Source organism: Fusarium fujikuroi, chromosome FFUJ_chr01 (assembly GCF_900079805.1).
Source record: "Fusarium fujikuroi IMI 58289 draft genome, chromosome FFUJ_chr01".
Classification (NCBI taxonomy): domain Eukaryota; kingdom Fungi; phylum Ascomycota; class Sordariomycetes; order Hypocreales; family Nectriaceae; genus Fusarium; species Fusarium fujikuroi.
In genome coordinates, this window is record NC_036622.1 from 4128228 (window position 1) to 4143834 (window position 15607).

General features: G+C 48.4%; 3 protein-coding genes; all 3 read left to right on the plus strand.

Moving 5' to 3' along the window:
• Positions 1 to 5179: 5179 nt before the first annotated feature.
• FFUJ_00820 (uncharacterized protein) lies at positions 5180 to 5828 on the plus strand (the record flags this gene model as incomplete). XM_023570807.1 is given in 4 exon segments in its annotated part: positions 5180 to 5255; positions 5275 to 5389; positions 5471 to 5502; positions 5563 to 5828. 4 exon segments carry the CDS (start codon positions 5180 to 5182, stop codon positions 5826 to 5828), a joined length of 489 nt encoding a protein of 162 aa, XP_023425577.1.
• Positions 5829 to 7769: 1941 nt separating this feature from the next.
• On the plus strand, positions 7770 to 8839 carry FFUJ_00819 (putative tubulin-specific chaperone cofactor B-like protein; the record flags this gene model as incomplete). XM_023570818.1 has 2 exons in its annotated part: positions 7770 to 8009; positions 8351 to 8839. 2 exons carry the CDS (start codon positions 7770 to 7772, stop codon positions 8837 to 8839), a joined length of 729 nt encoding a protein of 242 aa, XP_023424693.1.
• Positions 8840 to 12140: 3301 nt separating this feature from the next.
• Positions 12141 to 13769, plus strand: FFUJ_00818 (uncharacterized protein; the record flags this gene model as incomplete). XM_023570829.1 has 3 exons in its annotated part: positions 12141 to 12353; positions 12407 to 13335; positions 13391 to 13769. 3 exons carry the CDS (start codon positions 12141 to 12143, stop codon positions 13767 to 13769), a joined length of 1521 nt encoding a protein of 506 aa, XP_023424694.1.
• Between the last annotated feature and the right edge of the window lie 1838 nt (positions 13770 to 15607).

Consider the following 15607-nt stretch of genomic DNA (forward strand, 5'->3'; position numbering starts at 1 on the left):
TGAGATGGTGCAGTTGATAAATCTAGGGCCAAAAAGGGTTCAAAGAAAGCAATACCATGTAGTCTACCATTGTTATCATTGCCTTCATTCATTCTCAGATGGCCACCAGCTTGATATACTCTAGCACGTGGCCACAATGAAAACAGAATCGGAGTAACAACATGGTAATAATCATATATACGTCTCATATAAAATGTTGTCTTCCATGTCCGCAGAACCAACGAAAAGAAGGATTCTCTGATTGGGGTGTGCCAGATGCATACACTTCCAACACCAGACGTCTAACACCCATTGTCAAGAAATGCCACGAAGCTTTGCATAAAATGTCATCGGTACGAACTACGGATGCCAAGAGATCCATCGTCTCGGTCAGAGTGATTCAAAACTATACGCCAGACTGACCGGCCTACAGAAATTCAGTTCCCTTAAAGAACATGAGGCCTTCTGTGTTTTAAGCCACCCGTTTGGGTATGTCTTATGTCCAAGTCTCTGATGCTGTAAGCACGCATGTGAAGGGAGGCCCAAGTCTTGGAACTTGAATCTTGGGCATGGATGTCTTGAGTTCTGTTGTTGAGGGATAAACCCCCAGACCCCGTTCTCTCGCATATCGGGCTCCCGAAAGTCAAACAAGATGGTAGCGACATGTGAGTCGAGACACACCACAGAGACCATTGAATTGACGCCTCAACCGGTATGCCTACTGGCAGTCAAGGGTTCGCAGGAACCGCCTAGTTCGAGACAGTTGGCTCAGTCAATCACATCGCGGCATTCCGTGACAGTCATCATACCAGGGTAGCCCCCGTAAGGCTTGGTTAGGCTTGGCCCACGTTCGCTGTAGAGGTTGGGCCATACTTGACTCGAAGCTTACAATAGGTAGACTGGAACGTGAGTGTTCAGACTTAAACAAACTATACTCGAAGCACCACCGAGAATAGAACGGGGTTCGACTTTTCTGTGCTTGTCTGCGAAGACTGCATGGTTGTGTGTCTCTTGGGCGGACTCCCTATGGTTGGGTATCAAAATTAAGTGGCGAATTGCCTATTGAAGTGTGACGGCTTCAACATGACCTCTATTAAACCTCATAGAGTTGATGAATTCACAATATTGATAATGACGAAGTAGGCGTTAATAAGTAATCGACGAACCTCCATGGGTGCTGGACATTGCGGTACCAGAAACTTACCGCAAGATGCCAGCCTCACCCATGTATCACAGCCTGCCTGGCAGCTCAGCACGCTCAGCCAGGCAGGCCTAGGCGCTAACAGCCAACCATCCAGCGTCAGCTTCAGCGTCAGCGCGCACTGCGTAGTGGTCGATGGGGTATGATCATCCGCGGGGAGCTGAATACTAGGATCGAGTCTGAACTGTTTGAGAAGAGGTCTGCGCTTGTGCTAATTAAAGTGTAGTGGAGATGATGCCAATGGAAGCTCGTCATGTTTGCTTGCGGCTGCGCTCGGCTCCCTGTACTTCCGTACTACCTAATTTCATAACGGATGGACTCCAACTGTTGGAATATGTATCTACCTCCTAATGTACTAATTGGAATATGAGCAACGAATTGCAGACATCACATATTAACTGCCATATTGAGTTAGCACTAGATGCTTCTCCCGGTGTTAGTTTTGTTGCTTTCCTAGGCAGGCCTCTGACCATTGAGGTTTCCAATGTTGGTCCTTTCCATTTCTTCTGACCGCATTTGTACCTTCCCTGTTACAGGACGGGAAGGCACTAGCCGGCGGCTCTTTATATCGACATGGAAGTCGTCCATACAACATTGGAAGAGGACTTCATCTTTCGTTTCATACCTTTCATTTAAAAAAGCCTTGATTTTACAACTGGCCAAACTTGCCCAATGCATGTTTCAGTGGTGATCCTTTTAGGCATCATCCACAAACCTCTTCTGGTCTAAAAGAGATGACACGAATACCATTGCGGTTAGAAGAGAACCAGACCCAGATTCCAGAGTGACTTGACATCTGCCAAAACCCCTTGCAAGTCGAACTAAAACCAAGTCATGACTGGCAGCTCAGCCCAGCATAATTCGGCCACACCTTCTTTCATCACCGACTCAAGCTTTGCCTCAGTTGGATGATAGCTCAAGCTTCAAGCACGAGCCTAATGACTGTCTGTGCGTTGCTCCCGTATGTACCAGACACAAGCGCTTTCAATACATCCACGGATGAGCGTTGGTCCACACACGCCACCTGGCATTTGATCTCGCACGACTGAGCTCTTTGTCCAAGATTCCTCTGGTTGTCTGACGTTTGTTCAAATGCTGCTAGTAGACCGATATACAAATCGAGGCCCGGCCCGAGCTATTGATATGGCCAGCCGAAAGATTCGGCTATGCAATTGGTGGAGCACATTCCACGGTTGTATCTGGAGACTTGAGGCTGGTTGTTGGATGTCTGTACCGTTGTTTTACCAGCCACAAGGTTTCCTGCCCAGAGTCAACCACAGACCTTCGTTTTTTTTTTCCACGATGCTCCATCCCGTCTTTCTTCACGGGTCATTGTTTGCTCCACGTAGCTTCCGCTAACAACTGCCCGCCGGGAATATCCTGGGAAGTGGTGAATGATGACGGTGAACTGGCGGTCAGTAAAGAAGGTTCAAGAAAAGAGGCTTGTCTAGAGAGGTGCGACACGGCCAAATACATACCAACCCGGATCGTTGTTGGGGGTTGATACATGTTGCCAACTTACACTGACATCGATGCTGGGCAGCTAAGAACCAATTCATCGTTGGGTTCAAGGGCTACGCCTTAGTACTTACGAGTCGCTGGGCACACATCATGCAACCGCTTGATGTTCTTCATGCATGTTGTTGTGTCCAGGCACCAGATGATGGGTTGAAGTCTGAGGATGCATGCACGCGCACAAGGTGAACAGGCAACTTGGGCATCGGATGCCAGCAACAAGGCCTAATAAGCAATGGACGAACGACTTTTCTTTGCATGGCAGGCAGGATAGATTCCTGGAGCATTCGATCCTTTCCGAAGTTGCATAGCTCCGGACACTCAAATGCCTGGTTGGCACTTGATCAATCACGAGCACAATGGCACCCACATCAGCTCCAGTAATATGAGAGCGCGCCGTTGAAGACTGGCCTGCATTTTCACTTGGGGTCACCAATCTGAAGTGGGGAAGTTGGGCGATGTTAGAGATGGCGTTACACGAAAACCGTTGTTGTTAGTGTGAGTCTACATGATGTAACAGCAGTATCGAGCTGGACCCGCAGGCCACTCAGGTCGAATGCATATGGTCCTCATCATCATTGCCAATGACCAAATTCATTCCTGCTATGCCCGATGAGCTGAGTGTTGCGATTTTGCAGGTCATCATAGGGTTTCGTCCTATAGTGAGGCTTAGATTTCGAGCCCTTCTGAGAGTGCCACGTTGTGTCCCTCCCGCAGCCAGATAACTTCTAGCAAGGATGGGTTTCCACCTCGATGGACGTCGTGAACTTGTGACCGCCACAAGGCCTCCACCTCGATGAAGAATTTTTCCCTTTCTTACTTCCATCTGCAGGCGATTACAATATCAAGCTGTCTCTATTGGGCTAAACTGTCGTTCCTCTAGACTCAAATCAGCGCTGCCAACTCTTTTATATATTCTTAAGCTACAGGGATGGTGTGGAGACAAGAACTAGATCTACAGTCCAGGATCTTGAGAGGGCATGCTATAGTTACATGCCAGCCATTTCTCAGTATCAGGAACAACGAAGCAGTTGGGTTCGTGTTCTGCCCTCAAGCGACTGGATATGACGATGACTGGCATGAAGTGCCAGTGTCTGAAACACAACCGAGCCAAGATATTGTCTGGTTGGGACAAATCCTCAGGGCAAAGTAAATGATGGAGCCACATTTGGGCAGCTGATCTACCTACTTCACATTATTGTCAATGTCCGAACAAAGCAAATCTTTTCTAATCATTTTTGCTTATCCTCCTATCCATTCGATGTTCCGCACTTTTCCTTCAGAGTGAAGAGCCTTTGGAAGGAAAGAGGAAAAGATTGGTATTTGGTGGAGGCCCAGCAGCGCTAGTTTCCCCAATTTCTTCCATACACATTTGGAGAATGATAGATGTGGCATTGCGGGTGCCGTTCGAACAGGCCCCTGAAGCCCACTTCCTACGGCGAACCAAGGCCGAGCCCTATGTCAAGTGAGCTGCGGCGCATGTGTATGTCGTTCCTTCAGCCATTAACCATCCCGTCGGTGGGCTAGCTTACTGCCAAGCTGGAATGACTGGATGTCTCGAAGGGTCTCTCTCACAGCACGCTGCTAGTGTTCCTGCGGGGACTGGACACGGAAACGGAGTCGGTAAACAGATCCACGAACGGGGATATCCTGGATCGTAGATTCGTCTAGTTTGCCCACTAGATTGCTAAAGTCTGAGACCCAATACCCATCGATGAAGGCAAAAGGATAAACTAACTAGGTTTGTCTGTTTGTGCCTGACATATCAAGCACACGATTATGGAAGAATGCGACGAGAAGAAGTTGAACAATGCCCACGTCCTCTGCGCGCGTCATTTGCTTCGCTTGACTGACAAAATCGAGCGTGCGGAGATTCAATGATTGGATACCCGGTCTAGCTGATGATGGACATAATAGACAGGCGACATTCGCTACAATATGCACACTCCTCGGTGGACAAACAAGAAGATTGGCCATGTTTGATGACTATAATAGGTACCAGGCAATGTTGTTTCAAGACATATCTTGAATTGGAAACAGAGCCAGACGCCAGGCCAAATACAGTGAACAGTTCCTCTAGAAGCCATGCCTTCTAAATCAAACCCCACTCCAACAACTAACATGATTCTTGTGTTTTTAGCGGTGAGCGGCCCACCACGTACCATAGATATACTCAAAGTTTCGAGATTAAGCCTTGGGCAAGATCTGTCCTTGACGTCAGAACGCCGCTCAAAATACATCAAGCCTGAGACCTGAACAGAATGCGCATGAGTGGATTTGGAAAACTCACTTCACCAGCCCTTGGGCACATTGATTTACCGCCTAAACACCTTCAAGTGCGATTAGCTACTTGTCTAGCTTGCATCTACTCATAGTATCATACCATCTTGGAGGGACACTAACAGAGGTCTCTCGTAACTATGCCCGGACCGATTTGGATAGGGCAAACTGGCAACTGGGTGACGAAATCGAGAGTGCTGCAAAATGCCTACTGGCAGGAGCAAGAATCCCGATTTAACCAGTAGGTCAGAGAGGCTTTGCTGCGAACCCTTGGTGGGTGGTATGTGACGTGTCATGAGTGGCATGGAATAGACGTCAGGGTCAAGCGTTTCATCCCGCCAAACCCCCAGCTGTTTGTCACGGCTTCTTGCATACGAAGTCTGGCGCAAATCAGATCCTAGCGCATGCCGTGGAGTGAGTCGTCCCAGTTCAGGTAAGCTTGTTGCCATTTGCTCCAACGAGGCACTGTCAGCCCTATACTGTGGTTCTTGCTAGTGAAAGGTCTGATATACAAGACGGCATGGTTGGTAAGTGACGAAGCGTATGTATATGTTATCTGGCTTACAGATAGATGTATGCTTAAACAGCAGAAAATGCAGGAAGCCGAAATGGCCATGAGCTTCGCGCTCGGACCTCGATTGCAACGAACGAGCATTATTCCCAGGGTTGTTGGGGCGCAGCGAGTGCTGAGTTGTCCCATCACCAACCACTCGATGGCAGTACGGTTCCCGTCATCATCAATGCATCTAGACTTCAAGTACTATCATGTGCCAGGGAAGCTATATCAAACGGGTTGGAGGGTAGACCAGGGGTTGCGGCTGCCAGGATCAACGAGACTGCCGACAACCCATGATTTCCCGATGACTGCGAGCCGCGCACCGGTCTTTTCTTTTTCATGTAACACCAGTATCTGATGCACATCGGTCGTGGCTGGCAGCGGGTAGCATCGCCTGCAGAAACGATATGGGGATGATCCATGTTGGCGATATATTCCGCGAGGGATAATGGAGGGCATGCAGGATAGCAGTATCTACTCAGACTGAGTGCATCATGACGGTGGCGGAACACCGTGCAGTCTTGGAATATAGATGCCACTATCGCACGAACACGAAGAGCTGGACGCCGGGTCCGGGAGAGCCTCCTCGCGATACCTCCTGCCGTGCGCGAAGCCGGCATGAAGCTTTGTTCGGGTGCCTCCAGACGGACGGGACCGCGCGGAGCCGACAAACGCCGTCCGGATCAATGGCTGACGAGCATGGCCGGTCTGCCGGTCCGGTCGACGGTAACAACACCGAAATCTTCGCAAAGAGTTAGTGCGGATGCAAGGAACCGGCCTGGATTAGGTGGCTTGTTGTCGATTACAAGTTTCAACCAGAGTGGTAATAGGCGGCCAGGTGAGCGCTTTGACGAGATCGAGACTTTCGAAGCAGGCCAGTTGGTTATTCCTAGCTAAGCTAAGCTAATGCCGCCCACGGAGGTTTGAGCAGCTTGTGGTGTATGGCTGAACCCTCCTAGTGGTCTCTGTATATCAGATCATAGCAGGGTATCATATTTTGAGGCCTAGTCAAATATCCATCTCAGATCCTTCCCGCCATTCAGCCGGTCGACAATCTACGTGAGGTAGGTAGTCTAGCAACGTAGAGTCTGCTGCCGTGCTCTTGTGAGTGGACTTCAGACAGACATGCACATGCAGGTTTCGCTTGGGCTTCATGCGTGGAGAGATGAAAGGGAACTGACTGGAGGTATTCGTGACACGGCATTACGAAGGTCGCTCCAAATTAGGAACATATTGCGATATTCCGCAGATGTTCAAGCCAAGACGAACATCAATTGCTTTTTCCTCCCTCATATTGACGGCAGCTGATGAGTTACGTACCAGATTCGATAATGTATGCCTGTGCTGAATCCCTCTAATTTCCATCTTGGGTAGGGATGCTTGTTCAAGATGAAGAAAGTTGCTTTTGGCTGAAAGCTCAAGAACCACGCCTGACCTATCATGGCATGCCAAGGACTAACCAACGATATGGCATGTAGGGAACTAGGTATAATGCATGCAGGTAATCATGTTCGCACTAATGAGCTACTGTACGTACATACAGTACATCCATACATACATACATACATACATACAATTGCAGTAATATTGGGCCCGGCCTGTAGGTTGACGTTGATGATGAAGTCGACGTCGTTGCCGCCTCAGATCTAAACGGACCAATCCTGTCTCTATATCAAAAGTTGAACCCCCCCCCAGCAGCCTAACCTACCTAGGCGGGAAATGTAGATGATATATGATATATTAGGTGCTTTTGCTTTGCTTTCTGCATTGCGCAAGCCCAGGATTTCGGCAGAGGCTGTCTTCTGGCTCCAAGTGTTTTCTTTTTTTGCTTTTGCTATACTTTTTTTTTTTTCTTTTCAATTCTTTTCTGCCCATGCTTTTGCATCCTTCTTGATGCTAGTTACCCTTTAGCACATTAGCTGGTGTTCCTCAAACCCTGGACTGCATAATCATAACCCCACCACACTCACTCAAGTTCGATCACTGTCATCGTTTTCTCATCCAACATAGGCAAAGCTCAGCTCTTTTCTTCCTTGGAAATACCACTTTGGCCTGGAATTCGGTTCTCATTTTGCTCTACCTAATCCTGAGAGCGGCGCAGGCGTCTCGCAAGTACCTCATTCTTTGACCGCCCCTCCAAAGCAAAGCAAAGCAAAGCAAAGACAAGCGTCTCAGCCAAAAACACACCGAGATTTTCCCCGCCTAGGTCAATCCATCCATCCAGACTCTCTTTCAACCATGGCCGACGTTCCGCTCGTTGTCATCTCAGAATTCGCGCATTCAGAGCGTCGCATCACACCGTCATGGTCCATCTCTCAACTCAAGGGCAAGCTTGAGACTGTCACTGGTGTTCCGCCCTCTTGCCAACGGCTCTCCCTGAAGCCCACAGCTGGCGCAGAGGCTATCGCTATTGAGGCGCCTAACGAGGACGACACCCACTTGTCCAACTTTCCCCTGGCCCCGTATGCAGAACTTCATGTAAGTCAGAGTGCATCATAGCACGGCCTCTCATTTGTCAGCTACTTTCCCATGTCATGTGCCTTGGCCGAGATATTCTCGCTGTCCTTCACTACTCTGTCTGCGGCGTTCCTGTCGGCGAGTATTCAAGGTTCCCAGGTCCATGCTATTCACCGGTGCTGAGCTGGCACTTGAGAATTGTGGCGAGGGGGGGCCGAGCGGGAGAGGCGGTGGGAGTTGAGCTGTTGCGTATGTGCGCGCGTTCAGGGACCAGAGGATCGTCACTGTTTTAGTGGTGCCACCATATACTTTTTTTACCCTCCAATACTTTGGATAAGGCTGACAGGGATCCAACCTGGTAGGTAATTGACACACGGCCTGCGGCCTCCCGGATCAACTTGAACGACACCGCGGGCGTCGACAAATATGTCATGCCCGAGGAAGAGTACGAGAAAAAGACGGACTCGGTCCTAGCCTGGAAGAAGGCTCAGAAGTTAGGCCGTTTCGATCCAGATGCCCCCAGCCACGAAGAGACCAAGCTGCAGGCTCTTGACCGCGAGGTTGCCACGCGGGGCATTGCTGTCGGCCGACGGTGTCGCGTTGGCGGTGAGGATACTCGACGCGGTGTCATCCAGTACGTCGGTGAGGTCAAGGAGATTCCCGGCGGTCTCGGGTCATGGGTGGGAGTCAAGCTCGATGAGCCCGTTGGCAAGAATGACGGTAGCATCGCTGGTACTCGATACTGGGGCGAGCCCTCTGAGCTCAAGCATGGTGTCTTTGTGAGGCCGGAGCGGGTTGAGGTGGGCGATTTCCCTGCTCTTGACGACTTGGAAGATATGGAGGAGATTTAGACGTCTTGAGTGTGAACAACTTGATGGTTTAGGGTTGGTGGTTTTCTGTTGGGCAAACATTTATATCTACAGCGAACGTTGTACCTCGTGATTGTAATTAGAGCCAGGCTCCGTAGGAAGTCTACCCTACAAAGTACTTTGAATCAGGAGTAATTTTATCATAGCCGGAGCCTGGTAACTTGGTCGTGCAAGTCCATCAGATCTGCCAGCTTTACAAAACTCGGATACACAAACCAGCCACCAAATCAAGATCTTACGAGCCAGATCCTTCCGTCCACTTTATGAAACACATGAAATGGCATCCCGAGATCTATCATCATAGATTCCCGGCCCCTGCGTAAGATCTCTCCGTCGTACACAGCGGCCATCTGGTCTCCCCTGCATCTCTTGAGCAACGCGATTCCCGATCCGTGAAATCTTGCAGCAACGGCTCGGCAACTTTATTCCAACAACAACGCGATTATACAGCTGTCCTCATATACCCAGAGTGAGCTTAAGAGTGGTTGAGAAACTTTTGCGGTCAATTTGGGTGATATAGTTGTTGAGCTGTGCTGGACTCAAAGATCACTATTGTGTTATATGGTGCAGGGTGGGTATCAGATAATGAATTGCTAATAGGTGTCTACACTTCCTCAGGAGCATGTATACACTATGTGAGTAACTAAATTGTGTTATTCTGAAGTCTTATAGCTAATTTAAACGGCAATAGTTATATCTCTCATGTGCCTTGCTACTTCAGGAGGTCACTATGGCACCATGACGAAGCTGGGGGGCATTTTCATCTTTTTGCTGATACTATGTTTCTATCACAAAAGCACAAGATCCCGCCTGTATAATTTATTCTTTTTGGACTTAACTACCGATCGTAAACAGTATATGACCATAACAGTGCTACAGTCCCTGTGCTGTGTTGGACGCTTTGAAGAGTGTGGCATGGATCTATGTTCATCACGGCTTTGGGTTATGTCATATCTATTTGAACATCGCAAGTACTGCATTGTACCATTTACCTACTCCTGCGTAGTCTCCCGGGAAGAGTTGGTGTTATATACTACTTACGGCTCAAGTGGATATGGATGTGATGATTATAACAGGAGACTCAATTACTTACTGTGTCTTTGGTAGCATCTCTAAGTTCTGGACCACCAGCCATTGTTGATTATAAAATGTATGCAGCGCTGAGGTTCTTGGAGATGGATTGACACTAGATACCAGTATCTTGAATGCTGATAAATGATCATGTCGCCATTTGCAAACGATATACCCAGGGCGAATCATTTCCTTGGAATATTCACCCAGAATGTATCCAAACAAAAACATATTTGCAATCAATCCCTGTGCTTTCTGAGCTTGAGAGCTACTACTGTGATAACACAATAGGTAGGTAAATAGTACATCAAGAGAGTGTAACGGTAAGTCTAAGATACCTTATATATGATAACGTCGTTCAGCCACAGTTTTATTTATCATTCAAACTCCATCTACTCTAGTGTATTATACCCTCTCTTGTCTTATGGCAATGTCTCTGGGGTAGTTTCGCCTTGATATGTATTCTAAATTGTGCTCCCTGAACGACGACCAAGTTCATGGAAATGAGTCTGATCCCTTGGGCCATTACTGATTGTCACAACCATATATATCGTAGACTTTGAAGGTTCCCTTTCCTCTTAGTTTAACTTCGAGTGCCCTAGAATTGAAGCTCAACGATACTTCTAACCCCAGCGATGAGTGGCAAATCACCCTTCCTCTCAGCTGCCAAAACGACGCTCGAGGCGGTTGAAAGCCTATCTCGTAAGGTTTAATATCAACATTAAATTCTCAACGACTAATTCAAACTACTTCCAAGTCCTTAAAAGCAATAAACTACTTAGCTCAAGTCTGCTTGCTGATAACCCAGTATTAATCCAACCATGAATACTGAAGAGCAACGAAATAGTCGGGGAAATGCATCCAATAACGTGGTTAAAGCTGGCAGCTGGCGTATGATGTGATTCTACCTCATGTTACTTTGAGATTCTCGATTGTGCAACCTGCCAACGTTTAATAACAGAAAGGTTGAGTAATTTGCCATATCGTGTGTCTTTCTCTGATCACTTTCTGGCTCATAGTATTACTTCAGATATGTCGATCTAACCATCAAATGATTCATAAAGGCCATTCAGTGCAAACAGGGCCCTCGTTGTCTATTATGGTCAAGATTTGCCGTAAAATTCCAATGGCTGGCGTCAATCTCGTTTTGATCTTGGAAGTTACAACAGTAACCATGATAAAATCTATTTAATCAGTAAAATATTCACATTGTCAATGACGACTTCTATTGTACTCTAAAAACACATCAAGATGTGTTTTCTATTTAGAACTTGTAGATTATCCCATGAGATATTAAAGGCTTTAACGACCTTCTAGGTAGATGTAGATCAAGAGTATGTAGGGTATCACCATACAACATGACTAACAAGACCAATATATCATCCATGCGGCTTCCCCTCACGCGATCATGCTGGCCGAAGCTTGGCCAACACAGATACTTTCACAGTTTCGGAAGAGATGGATATACTTTACTGTAATCACAGTGATTTAATGAATTGATCGTCTGTTTAGGTGTTCATCTTATAGATAGCTCAAGCAACCAGCAACCGAAACAAGCAAGTTATCGTCATTCATTAACGTCTACAAAACCACATTGATGGCACTGATTCAAGCAGAATTGGCTTTGAATAATTGCCAAGCTTCCAGTGACAGTAGTGTGAGCACCTAGAGGCTTGGGAGCCAAAACGCTGTGTTTCCAGTGGTTGGAAGTTGCCGTTCCCCTCTGTTGTCGCTTGCCAGCGGGCGCGCGGGAACTTTTTTGGGTGGGCTCCACCCCGATACGGGACCCGACGGCACCCATCATGGCTAGGATGTGATGGATTTGAAGACTGCTCCTGTTTCTCCCTCCATCATCAATTTGCCCTGAACTTGGATTTAACTCTTTCCAACTCAGCCCTCGGAACCCCTACCGAAAACGAACGGCAATACAAATACGAGACGAGTGTAGTGCAGGAGAATTGCGACCGGCCCATGCGATCCAGAACCGACATGTTGGCTTCCACCTAAACGTCAACTGGCGATGACTTCAGTCGTATCAGCCTTGCCCCTACGTACGCGGAATCGACGACTACACACGATACTTTACGCATAAGTCCCATCTGCGGTCTCGCCATCACCCACAACCGGCGTTATTCCACACCTCTCTTACCCTCGACACCACCGCTATACAACCACAATCATGAGATTCTCGACAATAATTAGCACCGGCAGGATGGCACTCTCCATCTCCATCCTAGCCTGCACTCTTACAGGTGTCCTTGCCGATGACACTGAAGTCTCTACATGGGCCGAAACTGAAATCCCTGAATGGGCCACAATCAGCGGCATGCAACTCTCGTTGTCAGCGAACCCTGGGCTGCAATTTGCTGTAATCCCTCTTACATCGAATCTGGGACTCAACGATTCCACAGGTCGAGTAATAGATGTATGTCTTTGCTCTGCACTGTTTTCTTGTTAATGCTAATAAATTTTCGAAAGATTATTCATATCACGGGTAATATGATCGCGACAGACTCTTCGAATTACAACAAAGTGACTGACAAAGACGATATCGCCTATCTGTCATGCGACGAACCCAAAGGCGACTCTTTTCTCAGCCCCAACAAGATGCTGAACACATTGATGCAGCTTGAACCTCATATCAGGGCGATAGTCCTGTATTCTACGTCCAACACATGGTGTGCCATCGACCCAGTCGACAAACTTCCGTTTACGAGTATCTTGTCCATGGCCGATGGAGGTGAGGCTACACAAGCCCTCAATCTTTTGAACGGTACCAGCCGTGGTGAAGTTGTCAAAGCGAGCATCTTCGGTAATAACACGGATAATACGCTGCCAAAGGATGAGAGCAAAGGGGGTAGCAACACGGCTGCCATGAGTGTTTTGTACGCCATCACTGGCCTGATTACTCTGCTATTCTTGGTGATCATCACGACAGGCGCTGTGAGAGCCCATAGATACCCTGAAAGATACGGGCCACGAGGTGCACTTGGCGGGCGGCCACGACAGAGCCGGGCCAAGGGACTTGCTCGGGCTGTTCTAGACACGATCCCAATTGTCAAGTTTGGAAACCAGACACCTACAAAGCCAGACCCCGAATTGGAATTGGAGAATACGGAAGGCAACGATGCTGTCACACAGCGAACTGCGTCACGCCTCAGCGAGGCCAGACCGTCTGACGGGGCTCCGGCACCAGGTGGGGTGACAAATGCCGTACCAGCCGCGACTAGGGCATCACCTTCTCCCGAGAGTGCCGAAGACGAGACGAGCGACCACTTAGGATGCTCTATCTGCACCGAAGACTTTACGGTTGGTGAAGACGTTAGAGTGTTGCCCTGCAAGCATCAGTACCATCCGGCATGTGTTGATCCATGGCTGATTAACGTATCTGGCACGTGTCCACTGTGGTGAGTTACTACCTCGTCAAAGATCCAATTCTTATGCATACTGACACGTTATCAGTCGCTATGATTTACGACCAGGCAAGGGTCATGCATCTTCGGAGGCGGATGTTGGCGACTCTAGCACGCTGCCGCCACCTTTGGCAATGGAGGGTGCTGAGAACGACGCGCTTCAGTCATCTCACCGTAACCGACTCTCGAGACTTTTTGATATTAACCGCCTTCGAGAGGGGACCGTGGAAGAACAAATGGAAGCATTACGGCAGATGCGGGCGGAAACCAATGAAAACAACAACCGAGAGACAACAGAAGTTACTGAAGCTGCCGATGGCGAGTCGCAGGGCCAAAGTGCACGATTTGCGGCGAGGCTTCGGGATAGATTTAGGATCCGCACACGCGCTCAAGCCGTCGAAGATCATGAAGGCCAACGAGGGAGCTAGTGAGTAGCACGGAGGTGCCGGGGTGTTGATGTTACCGGCGATATGAATTTAGGGCTGGGAAATGGGAATCGAAGGGCTTCACGCTTTGATATAATCAGGGGCAGAAGGGTCCCTTGCATGCATTTGTGAGTCGGTTTGAATGAGAAGAATGTTCGGGATCGGCGTTGAGGCTGAGGAATGATAACTTGGGTTTCAATTTGGACACATGGGAAGCATGGCAAGGCGTTTCTTTGGACGATCGCACATAAGCGCGTGCTCACGACGATCGTGGTTGATGATCACTTTCGGCTTATCCGAGAGCGCAGATACTTACATATGATACCTTTGATGATTTATACACGCTTATACGAAACCAAGGCCTCGTACAGCAGGGGTCTTTTTTGAAAAGGCTTGATGTCAGTATATAGTAGTGGACCTTTCGTAATCCAGCAGTGAATCGACAGCCCTTTGTTATTCACTCAAGCTTGCATGCAACACCGTTCGTTGAAGATATTTGCAACCAAGCGCCCAGTGTCGGTATCGTGCCTCATAACAGGATCTGGTTCAGCCAGTCTAGAATCCGAACCAAGAGCTTAGTGACCTGGCACCACAGATGAAGGGTAAAAATCGCAGATTCAGCGGGAGAAAGCAACTCGAAAGTCTCTTCGGTTTATGCCATCGGCAGATCATCAGGACTGTTGGAACACATAAATATGCTAAGTTCAGCCATACTAGACTGTGGCTTTTCGGGGGCACAATTGCCGGCGCAGCTTGAGGTCCGGGCAATTACAAAGAACTTGGTTGCTCAAATATAGTCACCGTAGTGAAAATGGATCTCGGGCAATGTATCAGGTTCCTGGTCCTCGTAATGCAAGTGTCAACTGGAAATGAGATAATGACGCTGGCGTGGGAAGTGCTTGTTGAGCATCCTTAGTATCCGTGTGTCAGATAGAACTTAGAAGGACATGCTCCTCCCATAACAAGCAACACGCGGGAGTCGTTGAATTGCATGGATGCAAACTTTCCTGGGTTTCATTGGCAGCTTACAGCCAGCGCGTTGGTAGTGGCTAAGTGATTGGCGCATCAGGCCTGTGCAACGTACGCCGTATGTGATCTCAAAACCGATATATACCGTGAATATGCTGGTGCGACGTGAGCTTATTAATCATCATCCCGGGCCACATCCAGACCAACGGTAATGCAGCAGCAGATGATAATCTCCAGCGCAAATCGTTGTCTTGGATTTCTGGCAGCCTATGATAAATAAGGTTTGAGCTATCGACACTAGAGAGCAGGAGTGTCGAGATTGACCAATACGGCAATGCTACTCAGCCCAGGTCACCTTAGTTGGACTCACAGCCTTAACTGATCAATGAGGGCTGAAGAACATTTGAGGCTCAAGATCGGAGATGCTATTCTGCGAGCTATGCTCAAACGACAAAACTCCGTCTGAATTGTTCCTTCGGGGAAGATATCTCGAGCTATATGCCACCAGGATGCCGGAAACTTGTTTTGCCAAGCGGGATGGCACTACTGAACCGTGACTTTGGGATAACCTACCCGCCACAAGGCCGCCTTTGGATCTCCAATTCCTGCCGAGTCAGGTGAGCCACATACGCGTGGAATTTCCCGATTTACTGTCCGTCGGCCAATCTCGAGTCGAGACACAGTCCGCATTGTGTTAGAGTGTTTCGTAACGGGACCTCGTCAGGGGCATTAGCGCGAAGGATCTTGATTGATCCCGGGGGTGGATAGATCGGATCTAGCCGGGTCTAAGTACTAACAATAGAGCAAGCAAGAAGACGAGAGGATTTGAATAAGGAGAAGGGGGGTTTTCTTCCTTCAATTATAGGGGGAAG